Here is a 17,530-nt window from a genome sequence, read left to right as displayed (position 1 = left end):
GCCACCCCGCTTATTGGATTATTTACATAGCGAGTGCCCACCTCGCTTATTTGTACTTTTATTTTATTTCGGTATTACCGATATTTTAAATGCCTCCCCGCCTGCCTGCCTAAAGGAGAAGTGCCGCTGCGCTGCCCGCAGCGACCCGGAAGTGGATGGCCGGCCGGCCAATCCCAGCGCGGCCGGCCGGAAGTCCCGCCCCCGCAGCCCGGGTGCCGAGGAATGGCGACCGCGAGGCGAGGGGAGAGAGAGGAGAAGAGTGATGGCGGCCGGCTTACAGGGCTCCCGTGAGCGGAGGGAGCCCTGCAGCGAGAGGAGAGCAGCCGAGAACGTCTGAGCGGGCCGGCAGGGCTCCGTGGTGGAAGAGGAGCCCCGCGCTGGCCAGAAGAAGGAGCCGCCGCCCGGATGAGCCCCGCAGAGGAGAGCCCGGTGAGTCTGGGCTGGGGCTGGGCAGAATGGAGCAGGGGAGGGGCGCCGGGACACATTGTCGGTGTCCGCCCCCCCCCCCCGCAGTAGCGCGAGTTCGCGCTGCTTGTTGTCTGAAGCCATGAGGGCTTCAAGGGCGGCCCCGGTTGGCAGTGGGTCGCCCCAACGCGAGTAGGAAGCCATGAAGGCTTCATGGGCGGCCCCGGTTGGCAGTGGGTCGCCCCAACGTGCACGGAGCCCGGAGAGGCTCCCCGCCCCATTTTTCGTATTTAGAGCCCTGAGAGGCTCTGGGGGCAGTTTGAGAAATTAGAGTCCCCCATAGGGGACTCCAACGTGAACGGCGCAGAGTCAGGGCGGCCCCAGTTGGCAGCGGGTCGCCCCAACGTTGTCCAGAGCCAGGAGAAGGCTCGAAGGGGCATTGTTTGCAGAGCCTGAGGGCTCCAACGTTTGGCCACAGTGTTTGTTTTAGAGCCTGTGTGGCTCCAGCATGGCGCAGTTTGCGCCCAAGGGTCAGTGAGGACCCTGTCGCAGTTTATTTTATTGCGATGCCCAGGTGCCCAGCACTTTGTGGGCACCTGCCACGTTTAGGCTTTTGTACTTTGGACTGGCGCTGCATGGCAGCGCGCCCTGACATTGGACCCAGGGCATCTTTGCCCCATCAAGGCCGGTTGGCCTAGGGACTGCCACAGGTGGTGGCTTATGTAGTGTTGGCGCAATGTGCTTTCTATGCTTTTAATAGAAATTGCCTACTGTGTGTTTTTGCGCTATTGACTTATGTTATGGCACCTCTGAATGTTTATGCATTATGTGTCTTCCTTTCCATGCGCTGCACCTCTGAATGGTTAGTCATCATGTGTCTTCTTGCGCTGCACCCCTGAATGTATTTTATTGCATCATGTGCTCTATTCTTACTCCTCTGAATGTAGGTTATTGCATCATGGGTAATGTGTCCTTTTCCTAGACCCCTAAATGCTGAGTGATACTTAGGTGGTTGTCTTTTCTACTCCTCTGAATGTAGGTTTATTGCATCATGAGTAATGTATTCTTTCTTAGACCCCTAAATGCTGTGTGATACTTAGGTGGTTCTTCTTTTCTTAGTACAGGTGGTCCTAGTAAGGTCCTGGTTCCTGTTACCAGTGGTTACTGGTTGTTATCTTTGATTATTATTTTATATTCTACATTTTATCTAGAAGTGCTATATCTGAATATGACAGTGGCCCTTGTGGCCCTGTCTTGTGTACATAATCCCTGTGAATATTGCCCGTGCCAGTTGGCACCATGTATATGTGTGATTTTATCTGATGTGTTTTTACAATACAAAAGTTATTTTTATAATAACCTTGTGTGGAGTCTCTTCTGTGGTGTGCCTAGTATGTGGTTGCTGTTGTGCACTGGCGCAAATGCTTTACACATTGCCTCCGAGTTTAGCCTTACTGCTTGTGCCAAGCTACCAAGGGGGTGAGCAGAGGTTATCTTGGCGTGTGACTTCCTTGCCCTGACTAGAATGGTGGTTTCTGCCTGGCTTTGGCGTCAGCCTTAGCCTACCAGAAATAGCCAGTTCTAACAGATAGTAAGTAGAAAAGTTCTTTATTTATCTTTATCCATTGTTAAAATACAGGTCATCAATTAGTATGCAACGAATTCAGCCAGGCTAATTTCACTGCAGGCAGCATGCATCCCCAGAGGGCCTCCTGTTGTGGAACTCCAGCCTCCAGTAATCGCAACACTGCATGTTCTCCGTGGTGACAAAAAGATCCAGTCAGGGCACGTACCAACTGGTGAAGAAGTCCTGATTCACTGAGAGATGAAGATGGGATTCAATGTCTGCCAGTTAGTGTCTATGGAGCTTGCCTACCCTAGTGTTAAGGGATCTTACCAGGTGGTAGACCAACAGAGATATCACTTGCGGGTGCAGGAATCTCCTAAGGCACAGTGTCTCTTGCCACAAAATCTAAGGCCCCAAGCTGCCCTGCTTAACAGTACCACGTGGCAGTCATGGTCAGGACCTGCCCCAGCCTTTCTCTGAAGGATGAGAGAAATGCTTTCAGAGCCAGCTGGATGTCATGAAGCTCCAGAACTTGATATGGAGCTTTCATTCCCCTGGGGACCACAGACCCCTGATCTTCACCCCTCACAGGAAACCAGAGAATGCTTTCAGATGGGGCAGGGAGAACTGCCTGCTGCATGATCACCTGCTGTAGGAAGCTGACTCTGAATATACTATACCAAAGTGAGGTTGGGTCTGCACAGAGCCCAGTGGAACCCCAAAGGTAGGCGGAGGTAAAAGTAGATAGCACCTTACTCTCTATTTGTGGTAGTGTTGTCACAGAACAGGTATAGATAAGCAATACATACTTAACAGTAGTAATGCAGTTTGTAATCAATGTGATTTGCAATTGTATATATACACATTGATTTGAGTGTAGTACAGCTTCTAGTAATGCAATGCTTTTGAAATACTGAACACATACTTTGAAGAACAAGTTACTTACCTTCGGTAACGATATATCTGTAAGAAACAGTAGCTAGTATTAGATTCCTTACCTTCGAATATCCCCAGGCGCCAGACTGGATCCAGAAATTTTTGCGTAGCAGTACCCTTGCGCGTCGGTAGGCGTCGTCTGCGGCTCCGCGTCCGTCGTCTGCGCCGTGATGACGTCGTCGGAGTACTTAGACGCGGCCTGCGCAAGCGGACGCCAGCTCTTAGACAAAGCTTTTCCGCGCCAGAAACCCAGTGCCATGTTAAAAACCAACACTGGTGCCATTGAAAATAGGGCCCTGAAAGGGGATGACCTTAACCCTAGATATCGGTTTGTAGAACAGGGAGGATGGGTGGGGCGGTAAGGAATCTAATACTAACTACTGTTTCTTACAGATATATTGTTACCGAAGGTAAGTAACTTGTTCATCTGAAAGAAACAGGTTAGTATTAGATTCCTTACCTTAGAATTGATACCCATGCAATACCAACCCCGGTGGTGGGTCTGCGAACCAATAATCACACCAGAAAGTCCTGGAGGACGGAACGGCCAAAGAAGCCATCCCTCCGGACTTGGCTGTCCAGGCAGTAGTGTCTTGCAAACGTGTGCAGCGAGGCCCACGTAGCTGCCTGACAGATGTCCTGCAAGGGGACTCACGGCCCAGGGCAGTGGTAGCCGCCGTGGCCCGAGTGGAATGGGCCCTCAGCCCGACAGGAGGCTCCTTCTTCGCCAAGGAGTAACAAGCCTTGATACACAAGACGACCCACCGAGAGATGGTCAGCTTGTGCACCGCACGTCCCTTCTTAGCACCCACGTAACCAACAAAGAGTTGGTCATCCACCCGGAACTGGCGAGTTCGATCCAGATAAAACGAGAGCGCACGTTTTGGGTCCAGACGGTGGAGCCGCTCTTCCTCCTTTGAGGGATGCAGAGGCGGAAAGAAGGTGGGCAAGGTGATAGACTGGTTGATGTGGAAGGCCATGACAACCTTGGGCAGGAAAGAGGGTCTAGTCCGCAACACAACCTTGTCCGGATGGACAGAAAGGAAAGGAGGTTTGGATGAAAGAGCCTGGAGCTCACTCACTCTCCTGGCAGAGGTGATGGCAACCAGGAAAGCAGTCTTCAGAGTAAGAAGGCGGCGAGGACAGTTGTGAAGTGGCTGAAAGAGAGCGCACATCAGAAAGGTAAGAACCAGGTTCAAGTCCCACTGAGGCATCACAAATGGAACAGGTGGAAACACGTGTGTGATGTCTTTCAGAAAACGAGTTACAATAGGGGACTTGAACAAAGATGGTTGATCAGGCAGCCTTAGAAAGGCTGAAAGGGCAGAAAGGTAGCCCTGGATAGTGCCCAGAGCAGAGCTCTGCTGGGCAAGATAAAGAAGGAAGAGAAGAAACTCAGAAAGAGGGGCAGAGAGAGGATCCACAGCCTTTGCTGTGCACCATGCCACAAATCTGTTCCATCTGCAGGCATATACCGACTTTGTGGAGGGACGCCTGGCTGCCAGAATGACATTACAGACTTCAGGAGGCAAATCAAATGGCCTCAACTGTCGCCGCTCAATCTACAAGCATGGAGGTGGAGACTGGACAGGTTCGGGTGGATGACCATCCCCTGCTGCTGCGACAGAAGGTCCTCCTGAAGAGGCTGACGAACCGGGGGATCGACTGACATACTGAGTAGCTCGGGATACCAGTACCTTCGTGCCCAGTCCGGAGCCACAAGGATGACTTGGGCCCGGTCACATTTGATCTTCTTCAGCACTCTGGGCAGAAGTGGTATAGGCGGGAAGGCGTACAACAGACCGCAACTCCACTCGTGACGAAAAGCGTCTCCGAGCGAGTGGTGCCTTGGAAATTCCAACGCGCAGAACTGATGACATTGCGCGTTCTCTTCGGTGGCGAATTGATCTAACCAAGGCTCTCCCCACTGCAGAAAGAGACCTTGCGCCACGTCAGAGTTCAGACGCCATTCGTGATCATCACGCCCTGATGTTCCACCCATTGCCAGAGGCGCAGAGCCTCCTGGCAGAAGGTCCACGACCCCCCCCGCCCTGTTTGTTGCAGTACCACATGGCGGTGTTGTTGTCCGTGAACACCTGCACTACACTTCCTGGGACAGAGGGGAGGAATGCCTTCAGTGCTAGACGAATCGCCCGTAGCTCCAAAAGGTTGATATGGAGCCGGGATTCCGCCGGAGACCGGAGGCCTCTGATCTCCGCCTCTCGCATGTGGCCTCCCCAGCCCTGGAGGGACGCGTCCGTCACAACCACGTGCTCCGGTTGGGGAAGGGAGAGGGATCTGCCGCTGACCCAATCGCGGTCTGTGAGCCACCAATGCAGCTGTCTCGCAGTGCCCTCCGAGATCAGGACATGGTCGAACAGGTTGCCCTGATGCTGGGCCCACTGAAACTTCAGGTCCCACTGCAGAGCCCGCATCCGCCATCAGGCGTGATGCACCAGAAGGATGCAGGAGGCCATCAGCCCCAGAAGCTGGAGGAAGTCGTTGACGTTTCGTAGGTCCAAGATAGGGCGTAGGCCCCCTTTGCCCTTCTTGGGTGCCGGAAAGTAGTGGGAGTAGCAACCACACCCTACTTCTGGCCCAGGAACGCGCTCGATGGCCCCCTTGGCCAAGAGGGCCGTAACTTCCTCCTGCAGAAGTCGTGAGTGATCCCAGACACGCGGTGGTATTGCGGTGGCATGGCTGGAGGGGTCGCCTTGAAGGGGAGGGAGTAGCCCCTTCGGACGATTTGTAGCACCCACCTGTCTGATGTGACAGTGCGCCTGTGGAGGAGGTGATGGCGAACCCTGCCCCCCTGGCGTCACATGGGCCTGAAAGCACAGACTAGGAGGGTTTTAAGGTGGATGCTGCAGGGGTAGGTGTGGACTGGCCTCGCCGTTGTCCCCGACCGCCGCCACGGCGGTTTCCACAGACGGCACCGCGTTGGAAATTAGTCTGCAGTGCGTGGCTGGCAGCACATGTGGGGCGCCCCTTCCTTGGCCACGAAAGGAGCGAAAGGAACCAGTTTGCTGGCGTGGGGCGAGAGGCCCAAGGACTTGGCTGTAGCCCTGGAGTCCTTAAAGCGCTCAAGCGCATGGTCTGCCTTGTCGCCAAAAAGGCGACGGCCATCAAACGGCATGTCCATGAGAGTATTCTGGACATAGGCCGAAAAGTTGGCGGACTTCAACCAGGCGTGGCGACGAATCGCCACCGTCGTTGCAATCGCTCTGCCCAGTGAGTCGGTGGTATCCAGCCCACACCGGATGGAACAGCGTGCTGCATCTCGATCCTCCGCAAGGGCTTGGGTGAGTTTAGCATTGACCTCCGCCGGGCATTGTGGCAGCACGTCCGTGAACGTGTCCCACAGAGAGTTGGTGTAGCGGCCCAAGAGGCATGCGTTGTTGGAAGACCGCAGTCCTAAACTCAGGGAGGACATTACCTTCTTGCCATATTGCTCATACCTCTTGGATTCCCGATCGGGTGGAGCCGACGGGAATGCGGTCTGGGAGTTGGAGGCCTGGATGACCAGGCTCTCGGGGGTGGCATGGGTGGACAGGCAACGAGGGTCTTCCGGGCCGGGCGGTAGCGTCTGGCCACTTTCCTATCTACAGGCGGACCTGTAGCGGGCCTGGACCAAGTGCCCAAAAGAACGTTAGTCAAGTCCTCATTAAAAGGCAGCAGCGGCTCGGCCCAGCTTGACTGCGGTTTAAGGACCTCAGTGAGGAGGTTAGTCCTCACGGCCGCGACGGGGAGCTCAAGGCCCAAGGCCTTGGCCGCCCGCGTCAACACCACACTGAAGGCTGCCCCCTCCTCCGTAGCCACGGTAGGGGTGAGACAAAACCAGTGTTTGGCGAAGTGTCCAGACTACTAGCATCCCCAAGGTCACCTGTCCAGTCCTGCTGGGACCGACACTAACGTGTCAGAGGGTCCTCAGACCCCTCCCAATACTCCTCATTACCCATGTCCTGAAAATCAGGGTTGTCAAAGGATGGGGCCGGTTCATTGAAGTAAAACTCTCCAAGCGAAGCGGCGCCCAGCGGTGCCGTTCCAACGCCTGAACTGGATCGAGGGGGGCATCGGGGACGGCGTCTCCCAAAGGCGGTGCCAGAGGTGACACCCTAGGGACCGGCGCGGTCGTTAGGTCAACCGGCGACGACCCGGATCCGGAAGCGGATCCAACCGGGCCTTGCGGCGCCGGGCCCTAAGGCGTTGGCGGCGTCGGGCCGAAGCACCCGCCGGCGTCAGGGCCGAAGCACCTGACCCGCTAGGGTCCCTAGACTGGTCCGCTGGGCCCGAAGGCGCCGCGGAGCCCGGAGGAGGAGAGAGGGACCTCATGGCCATGAGAAGCGCTCGATCTCCTCCGGCGTCGCTTGCTGCCCAGGGACCAGAGGGTATGGGGCAGGTCGCGACGCCCGCGACTCCGACGGAGCCGCGTGGGCGGTGTCACCCGAACCCCCGGCCGTGTCGCGCGAGCGTCGGAGGGGGGGAGTCGGAAGAGCGATGACGTCTCTTCGACTTATTGTGCTTACCTGACGACTTCGAGCCTGAAGAGTGATGTTGACTCCCGGAACTATGATGGCTCCGACCCCGCGACCGGTCCCTTGATCTACGTCTGAACCGGGACCTCATGCGGCGCGGGGCTGACTGCCGAAGCTCAAGCCGCTGTCGGGACCGCCTTCCCCTAGCTTGCGAAGTCAGGGCTCGGCAGTCAGGGCAGGCCTGGTCGTCGTGGTCGACGCCAAGACAGTGAAGACACCGGCGGTGAGGGTCGGTTACCGACATCAGTCGGTCGCAGTCCTCACAGGGTTTAACACCTGGCATCCCTAATGGCACCGTTCGGAGTTGAAGACTCGAAAAGGATCAAAAGGGATCGTAAAAAGTTTAGTCAAAAAGTGACCAAGGTACCACTTTTTCCGGATCTGCGCTGCTGGCGCAGAAAAAAGAAGAACTGAAGTCAGCGCGCGGAGGCGGCGTCTAAGTACTTCGACGACGTCATCATGGCGCCCACGACGCAGATGACAGACGCCGAGCCGCAGACGACGCCTACCGATGCGCAAGGGTACTGCTAAGCAAACATTTCTGGATCCAGACTGACGCCTGGGGATATTCTAAGGTAAGGAATCTAATACTAACCTGTTTCTTTCAGATATAGCATATATGTATACACTTCACAATCCACCTTGCAATCGGGTTGCCTTTGTGTTAAGGGGAAAAAGATACAAACAGTTGTTTTGTCTTTCGAAAGGATTTAGTTCTATCAATATAGTATAAGAGAGCCCTCTTAACATCTAATGTGTGTAAAGCCCTTTCCGCTACAAGGTCTGGGTTTTGGAAAAACACAGGTAACTCTACGGATTGTTTTAGGTGAAAAGGAGTGATGACCTTTGGAAGAAATGTTCGATTAGATCGAAGAAACACTTTGTTAGGATGTATTTGAAAAAATGGTTCTTGTATAGTGAAAGCTTGTATCTCACTTACTCTTCTGAGAGAAGTAATGGCAACAAGGACAACTGGTTTCCATGTTAGGAATTGCAGTTCACATTTATGTAGAGGCTCGAAAGGGGGCCCCATGAGTCTTGTAAGGACAAGATTCAGGTTCCATACAGGAGAAGGTGGGAATCTGGGTGGGATTATTCTTTTTAATCCTTCCATGAATGCTTTGATTGCAGGTACTCTGAAGAGAGACAGATGTTGCCTGTTTTGTAAATAGGCAGCAATTGCTGCAAGGTGCAGGCTTATAAAAGAATATGCCAAATTAGACTTTTGTAAATGTAAAAGGTAGCAAATGATATTCTGGATGGAAGCATCCAGGGGATCAATTTGGTTATTGTTGCAATAAATGGCAAATCATTTCCATTTAGCGACATAACACGCTCTGGTAGTGGGTCTCCTAACCTCTTTAATGATGTTCATACACTCTGGTGGTAGGTTTAGATAACCAAACTCTAAGACTTCAGGAGCCAGATCGCCAAATTCAGTTGGTTTGGGTCTGGGTGTCTGATTTCTCCATGGTTCTGTGTTAACAGGGAGGGTGTGAGCTGAAGCTTTTGATGTGGAATTAGAGAGAGATCTAGTAGTGTGGTGAACCACGGCTGGCGGGCCCATGTGGGAGCTACTAGGATCAACGTGAGAGACTGTTGTCTGAGCTTGCACACTACTAATGGAATTAGTGGGAGAGGCGGAAAAGCGTACACAAATCTGCCTGACCAGTTCATCCATATCGCATTGCCTTCGGACAATGGGTGTGGAAACCTGGCGGCGAAGGATGGGCATTTTGCATTTTCGTGGGTGGCAAACAGATCTATCCCATTCGTTAATCTGTTGTGACTGACGACTTAACAGATCTGCTATCTGTTTGTGAACTTCTGGAAGGTGTTCCGCTAACAGATGTATGTTTTGAGGAATGGCCCATCTCCAAATGTTCTGTGCAAGCTGGGACAGTTGCAGAGAGTGTGTCCCCCCTGTTTTTGTATATAGTACAAGGCTGTCATATTGTCTGTCCGTATTAGGACAGCTTTGTTTTGTACTTTAAGTTGAAAAGTCTTGAGTGCTAAAAATATTGCCAGCAACTCTAGATGGTTGATAAGAACAGTTTTTGTTGATTGTTCCATTGACCCCGAGATGTGTGATGTAAGATGGGCTCCCCATCCTGTGAGAGATGCGTCTGTTGTGAGCACTACTTGTGAACAGGCTCGAGGAACGGCCGCCCCTTTGTCAAGTTTTTGGTGCAGAGAGCGATGCGTGCGGCTGTCGACCAACACCAGGTCTTTTAGTTGACTTGAGCTTGGTTCCACTGTTGTGCTAGGCACTCCTGTAGTGGACACATTTGCAATCTTGCATGTGGTACTATGAAGATGCAAGATGCCATCATGCCTATTAGTCTCATGAACATCCTGGCTTGCAGAGACTGTTGGTGTTAATAAGTGGCGACTAAGGCTTGAATGCTTTGTATCCTGGCTGGACTGGGATACGCTAGGGCTGTAGAGGTATTTAGTGTAGCCCCTAGATACTGATGTACATGCAAAGGCTGCAGGTGTAACTTGGTGTAGTTTATTGTAAACCCTAAGTCGTGCAACGTTTGAACTGTCTGATGTGTGTGTTGGAAACACTGATTGAATGACTTGGCTTTTATGAGCCAGTCGTCCAGATAAGGGAAGACATGTATTTGTTGTCTTCTGAGATGTGCTGCTACCACTGCTAGGCACTTTGTGAATATCCGTGGTGCAGTTGTCACTCCGAATGGAAGGACTTTGAACTGATAGTGTTGTCCTTCCAGTACAAACCTGAGATACTTTCTGTGAGCAGGATGTATGGGGATATGGAAGTAGGCGTCCTTTGAATCTAGTATTATAAGGAAGTCACCTTATTGCAGCAGTAGAAGCACTTGTTGTAGAGTGATCATATGAAAATGATCTGATTGTTTGTAATGGTTGAGGGGCCGGAGGTCGAGAATTGGCCTTAGTGTTCTGTCCTTCTTGGGAATTAGAAAGTACAGCGAGTAAACCCCTGTTCCTTGTTCTTCTAATGGAACTATTTGAATAGCATATTTTTGTATAAGTGATAGAACTTCCTGTTGAAGCAGAGTCAGATGGTCTGTAGATATTGGACGCTGCCTGGGAGATATGGTTGGAGGGGTTGGTGTAAGTTCTGGGCAGTAGCCATGTTGGATAATCTGTCTTACCCACTTGTCTGTTGTAATGGAGTTCCAGACAGGCAGGAACTGTGTTAATCTGCCCCCAACAGGAGTGGAATGCTGTGGGGGGAGCAGAGGGAAGTCACTGTTTTGTGGTGGAAGAGGATCGGTTGCTATTGTTACCTCGACCACTTCCTTTGTTATTATTGCCTCTGTATCCTCCTCTAAAGTATCCCTTGTTAGAGGACGTCAGTGATTTGAAAGATGTTGTAGTGTCTGCTCCAGTTTGTTTGGAGCCTCCTCTGTAGAAGGAGCGACGAAAGGAGCTTCTAGCTGGTGTGGACTGTAAAGCCCCCATAGACTTTGCGGTGTCTGTATCTTTCTTCATTTTTTCCAGTGCTGTGTCTACTTCTGGGCCAAATAACTGGTTCTGGTTAAATGGTTGGTTTAAAATGGTGGTTTGCACTTCTTGTTTAAACCCTGAAATGCGTAACCACGCATGTCTCCTAAGTAGGACACTGGAATTTACAGCTCTAGATGCTGTTTCTGCGACATCCAGCGCACATTTTATAGAGGCATTGGATATTAGCTTGCCTTCCTGTATAAGGTCATTTGCTTGATCTTTGTACTGATCTGGTAGGTGCTCAAGTAGTTTTTCTAATTGATCATAATGAGCCCTATCTTAGCGAGAGAGGAGGGCTTGGGTATTTGCTATACGCCAAATGTTTGTAGCTTCTGCAGCTATTCTTTTACCTGACGCATCAATAACTTTTGATTCCTTGTCAGGTGGGGGTGCTTCTCCAGAAGATTGAGTCTCTGCCCTCTTTCTAGCATTGGCCACAACTAATGAGTCTAGTGGTAGGTGGTCTTTAATGTAGACTGGATCTGTGGGTGCCGGTCTATATTTTTTCTCGATTCTAGGGTTTAATATTCTAGTGCGTACAGGGTCTTTAAATACCTCTGGAGCGTGTTTGATGACCCCCTTGATCATGGGAAGAATTTGAGCAGACCGCTGATACTGCTCAAAGGTATCTAGGAGAAAATCTTCCTCATTGTCATCGGAATGTATAGGGACTCCATGGTAAACAGCAGCTCTGTTTAACAGATGACCAAAGCCAATGGTATCCCCTGGAGGGGAAGGTTTTGATGGGTATGACTGCGGTTCAGGAATGTCAGGCCCATTTTGTGGGTTTGTAAAGTCCCATATAGGCACATTTTGTGGGTTTAAAAAGTCCCATATACCCTCATCTACATGGTATGAATCAGGTTCTTGCATGTCCTCCCCTCCACCCAAATTGTATTCATCATCATTCTGCTGTGGGGGATGTGATGATAATGGAGAATGTACAGGAGAGATATGAAGTGATATGTGAGGAGGAACAGGAGAAGAAGGAAGAGGAGGTATAGGAGAGGAAGGGTGCATAGGAGATGTTGCACAGTCCATTTTCTTGGCAGGAACCACAGGTGTGGGTGGTGCATCTGCTGGTCTATCCTTGTGAGGTGTAGCACCTACATGACCGGTCTTTGGGTCTATGTAGATTTTCTTTTGTCGAGGATCTGGTCGAAAAATGTTCCTCCTCCTCTACAACCTTCTTGGGCGTTGATTTTTTCAGTACCAGGGGATGTTGTCGTGTGTCTTTAGCCTTGTGAGGTGTTAACGTCCTGTGGCATAGTTTTCGGTGCCGAAGGTGTCATTTTCGGCTTCGTAGGCATGTTCGTGGATTTGGACACCTCGGAATCAGGCTTTGTGTTCTTTGGTGCCGAAGATGTAGAAGTGGATGGCTTCGGAGCCGGTGGTTCTTTCGGTTTCGGTACCGGTACGTCTTTATGTTTCGGTGCCGGTACTATTTCAGGCTTTGGTGCCGAAGGGCCTTTTGGCTTCGGCGCCGAGGCATCTTTATTTTTCGGTGCCAATGGAAGAGGCTTGCTCGGTGTCGAGGCACTAGAAGGCTTAGTTCTTTTCTATGGAGCCAGGCTGGAAGGCGGGGCTTTCACAGCAGGTATTCGGTCTCGACTGGGCCCTTTGGGCGGAGTGCAGACCTTTGTCTTCAGTTTGAACAGAATATGTGGTGCTGGGGCAGTAGTACTCACGCGCTGATCCGATGGAATGGAATCATCTGAGTCGTCTGCCTCTGATACGATCTGAAGATCAGGTGAGTCTTCTTCGGGAACGAGGGGAACCTCTTCGTCGAAGCGGTCTTCCGGTGCTGGAGCTCATCTCCTTTCGTGTCGACGGGTTCTCCGATCCTGGATGTTTTTCTTCGATCATAAGGATGCACAAGCTGTGCAGGTCGACTCATCGTGTTCCGGCGATAGACAGAGGTTGCAGACCTCGTGGTGGTAGCTATATGGAAACTTTGCTCGACATACCGGGCATCTTTTGAACAGAGTTCTTTCCATGTGGTGTAGGCTGCACGGCGCCGGTAGGCCCAATGGCCCGCATCGATAACCGGAATGGAACTGATGGTGTCGAAAGTATTGTAGTCTATGTCGAGGGTAGTTTGTAGAAGTTTGAGGAAGTTCTGCGCTTCGAAGTTGCTGAAAAGTGTTTTCCTAGCCGGAGCGAAGAACCTTTCATCCGAACCCAGTGGCGGAAAAAAACAATCTAAGGATGGAGCCGATGCCCATGCGCAGTATTGTCCAAGGGAGGAGTCACCTATCTCGCGACTACAAAGTCTTCTTCCAAGAAGACAACAACCTGCAATCATCCGAGCCCAACACCAGGTGGCGATCTAATGCATAGTGTACAATCTGCAGCTCATATGCCTCGAACCTGATGTTCACATGCAGGACAAGCGCCTGTATAAGCTCTGCACATAATTTCTGTCGCTAAACGGCATCAGTGTGGTGCAACACGATGCCGTTTACCGGCGTGCAGGGGAACTGCTCAAAACCGTCCAGATTCAGTCTAACGCCTAAGCAATCTTCAAAAGGTGGGAATCTGGGGTAGAAGTCTGTCAGACAGAGAAAAAATACACAGTTTGCAAAACGTTGCAGCAGATGAGGTCGGGTGGGGGCAGGGGTGGAAGATTGCTGTGTGAAGCTTGAGGTGTCTGCAACTTTCACCACCACTATGCACCCTGGAGCCAAGACGTCCAGGTCAACTATGGATTTGACTGGGGTCTGCTGCGGACGACAGGCTTGACCCTGCAGGTAGCCTCTGAATTTTCTGTTTTGTTGGTGAAACTGACAAACCGTTACAGGAAAAAGGCCTATGAGTGGGCGGCAACAGGGCTGTACTCAAAAAGCATAAGCCTATAGTTAGCCTTTTCTCCTAAAATTCTGTATGGATCAGGTATTCCTGAATGTTAAGATGATAACCCAGTAGCTCACATCCAGGCACAACGTCTGATTAAGACAGTGGTGCCTATAGACCAGCCTATAGTCGGATGTGCCAAGGTGCAACATCAAAACATATTTTGTAGCGTATTGCCCGCCCTAAACTGTTTGGGCAACAGTGTTTCTGAACTCGCTGAGGACTGGTGGAAAGATCACGCTAGCCATGTCCCAAAGGGTGGATGTATAACTCCCCAAGAGAAAGACAGCATTTAGAGACTGACGAGATAAGATGGTGTTCGAAAATACTCTTTTGCCAAATGTGTAGATGCACCTTAGCCGATGGCATAGAAGGGAGTGCGTTTCGATTAATCTTGCTTGTGGACAAACTATACAGGGCATTTGCTGGGGGATAAAGGCCAGGTCTCCAACGCTCCACTGGCAATACTTTGAAAGCAAATGATCTGCCTCAAACTGATTATCTCATTTATGCAAAACTTCTTCCAAGCAGTTTTACTCACTTGAACATTCTGCTATAGTTTGCTTTACTGGCAACTCAACCCAAATATTGCCATGGTTCAAAAACAGGCCCCACTTATACAAGCACTGGCTCTTACTTACCTCAGCCCATGCTTTCAATACTGCTAGGGTCTCCATGGTGGACGTGCTCTCGTTGTACAGCTGGTTCTGACCTTCTTTGCCAGCTTGCACTTTGATCAGGGAGGATACCAGGAGCTGATGCACCCTGCGAAGGTCATTGAGGTCGCTCACTACACCGCTGGTGATCCAGGCACTACACACCTAACAGGGAGACACGTGATCCTTCAATTTCATTTATTCACAATATCGACACATGGGTATAAAAACATTCCTGGTGCTCTTAGCTAGTCACTGATGCAAGATTTCTAACCATAATCCTCTTTCAGTTACATCAATTTATTACAATAAGAGAACAACAGTGTATTCAACAGAACAGTCTCACTTACAGATTCCTCATTTGTCTGAACCCCCTTTATAGACGAAAGTGAATAAAGATCCCTGTGTTAAGGCTTTTGACTTCGAACCTCGTAAGTCTGAAATAACATCTTGACAAGACTCAGGCGACCTCTAATTTATTTTTTCAGGGCATCAGATCTAAAGCGATAGTAATATGCTCTTGCTTTTCCCTAACGCTATTTCAATAGCCTTACTAGAGTATTTTTTTCCATATTGGGTTGAATATTAACATATAAAAATAGCAACACAACAGAATGTATGGGATGGATATGAATGTACTTTTAATGAGTAAAATAGCAAGAAAAATTGGATGTCAAAATGTACACCTGCAAAGACACTACAACCGTTTCGAAAATAACGTAAAGTTTCTAAAGAAGTCTGCCAAGGAATTGTGTTTCACTTTAAAAAGCATTGCATCAGACATAATTTTGTTTTTATTGCAGCTACGGGTTTTTAAAATCTTCATAAGATGTTGACTGTGGAATACAGGAGTTTTACGCTGCGGCAATACAGGGATCCTGTTGAGTTTCGGTGAGGCCTGAATAGATTAACACCTTTCAGCAAAATAGGGATTCTTTCAGCAGTATCTCAACATGATGAGTAGGAGGACGCTGCTTGCAGACTCAAGAAATCAGCACGGGGGATTCAATCATTGACTAAATGATTACATTTTGTCAAATACATTAGATAACGTTAGTGGACTACTGTAATCGGTCATAAGGACACGTATATCCAACCAGAAAGAACAGGGGGGAACAAAGACAGAATTTGGACCACCATCTCGCCGGATGAGTTCAGATACTAATCAGTCATAAATATAGGTCAATGTGTCATAAACCATAAAATATCAATGAAAAGTCACTTTCAATGCAAAAAAGCCCATTAGGTGACTAAGAAAAGCTCAATCCAAATGGCTTTGACGGGGTAGATCGTTTGAGGCTCAGTAACTCTCCTCTAATTGAGCATTCGTGTTTGTCAAGGACAACATTTACCTCAAAAAGCCAACTAGGACATTAATTAGTAGCAATGGAGACGATTCTTGCAACGTAGGCTTTCCTCACTAGGAGCAAGAATTAACCTCCACAACACAGCTCGTACAGAGTCAGTGATCCTATAGCATTTATGTGGAGTCTTCTGCCATACCTACAAAAAAAGAAGCTCTGACGATTCATGTGCAAGACCTCTTCTTGAGGTCCTCGGGCAGTCAAGGTTTGCTGGATCGTAACAGGGTAGTAACCTGTGTGTGTGTGCATGATCCAAGCTTTATGAACAGAGCTTTCTAATAATTAGACCAGTCCCTGAACATAAATCATTTAGTCGGTTGCCCTGGCTTTAGTACAGTACTGCGATTAACATCCACTCGGTAATTGCCAAGTGACTGCAGTTGAGGATAACCTCTTAAGTAGCGAGATTCACCATCTAATACTACTACTATTAATAGAGTTCTGGGTATGGTACTGAAAACATTTGACAGCTTATAGGGAAATATACATATGAATACATTTAGATAGTGTATACAACTGCCCTTATATTTTTACAAAATAATAAAAAATCATCATGGCAAATAAGAAATTACCATCCCAAAATAACTGTGTACAATCATGCAAAATTGTACATACTCCGAAACTAAAAGCTATTATGAGGAAGCCCTACTTAGACTACATAAAAAACGTCAAAACACATTGATGTGCCATTTTTAGGTCAGCTGGTGTAAGCAGTGCAAAGTACTGTGTCCAGCGAAGCATCTTTCGTTACTCACTCCCAGGGAATGTGAGACAGGGGATGGGCACGCGCTGGGCTGTCTGAGATTTCACTATGTTTGCGCGCTTTTGCTTTTGTCCTTCGCATCACGTGTACTGGTGGGCGCTGGTGTTCTGCTGTTGTGAGCGCGCTTCACAAGCTGCCAAATACGTTAATACGACATTAATCTGTCCCAACATAAAACGGCGTGTGTCAAACTAATGTTAGGCTTCATGCCAATGTATTTAACATTCGCCTATTCACGTTGCAGCACACACAGACACATGCGCGCACACACGCACAACCCCCGCCCTCCCAGCCATGGGCCAACTAAGTTAGCCTTCTCCAATCGCTCGCGAACTTCCGGTTTTCGGGCCAGCGGTAGTACAGACGAAGTCAGCAACAAAAATCAATAGATAAAAACAGAGTGATAGACGAAAGGCAGCGCAATTGAAACCGCACTGCCCACTAAACAACACGCACACTAAAAGTGCGATCGGTAGAGTATATTAGACAGCGTGTTTACTTTGGCACCGCATGTCTTCATGTTCATGCCAATAAAGCAATCTGCATTGTGCTTGTTTAGGACTTGTGCCCTGGCGCTGGCCCTTGTAGCCTAGATGTGCGCTTGCCACACTTGTACAATCCTGCACAGCCTCTCCTGTGGGGCGCAAGGGTGACTCACCTTGTACTCCTGGGCAGCCTCGCCAAAGGTGCGCGTCGAGTGAGCCTTGTGGCCCTTGCACTCTCGACAGATGGGACAGATGGGCTCCTGGTCGTCGTCACAGAACAGGTTCAGCCTCTCCTCGTGCTCTGTGCACAGGCTCAGCCTCTCCCCGTGCTCTGTGCACAGGCTCAGCCTCTCCCTGTGCTCTGTGCACAGGCTCAGCCTCTTCCCGTGCACAGGCTCAGCCTCTCCCTGTGCTCTGTGCACTACTCCACTCCCTGGGCAGCCCTGGTCCGGGTCTGAAGCTCTTTTA

The 17,530-nt window shown here is 49.9% G+C and overlaps 1 protein-coding gene across 4 annotated transcripts in view; it reads right to left on the bottom strand.

Moving 5' to 3' along the window:
• Positions 1-17,530, bottom strand: part of HEATR5A (HEAT repeat containing 5A) — a 502,340-nt gene that overhangs the window by 199,014 nt on the left and 285,796 nt on the right. For all 4 annotated transcript variants that reach the window (XM_086936964.1, XM_086936962.1, XM_086936966.1 and 1 more), the window contains one exon: positions 14,436-14,615. In XM_086936964.1, coding sequence (XP_086793090.1) covers positions 14,436-14,615 — 180 coding nt within the window. The remainder of the gene's footprint in view (positions 1-14,435; positions 14,616-17,530) is intronic.

Source organism: Lissotriton vulgaris, chromosome 9, assembly GCF_964263255.1.
Source record: "Lissotriton vulgaris chromosome 9, aLisVul1.2, whole genome shotgun sequence".
Classification (NCBI taxonomy): Eukaryota; Metazoa; Chordata; class Amphibia; order Caudata; family Salamandridae; genus Lissotriton; species Lissotriton vulgaris.
The sequence above is the reverse complement of the archived record's forward strand: the minus strand, read 5'-3'. Positions and strand labels throughout refer to the sequence as shown.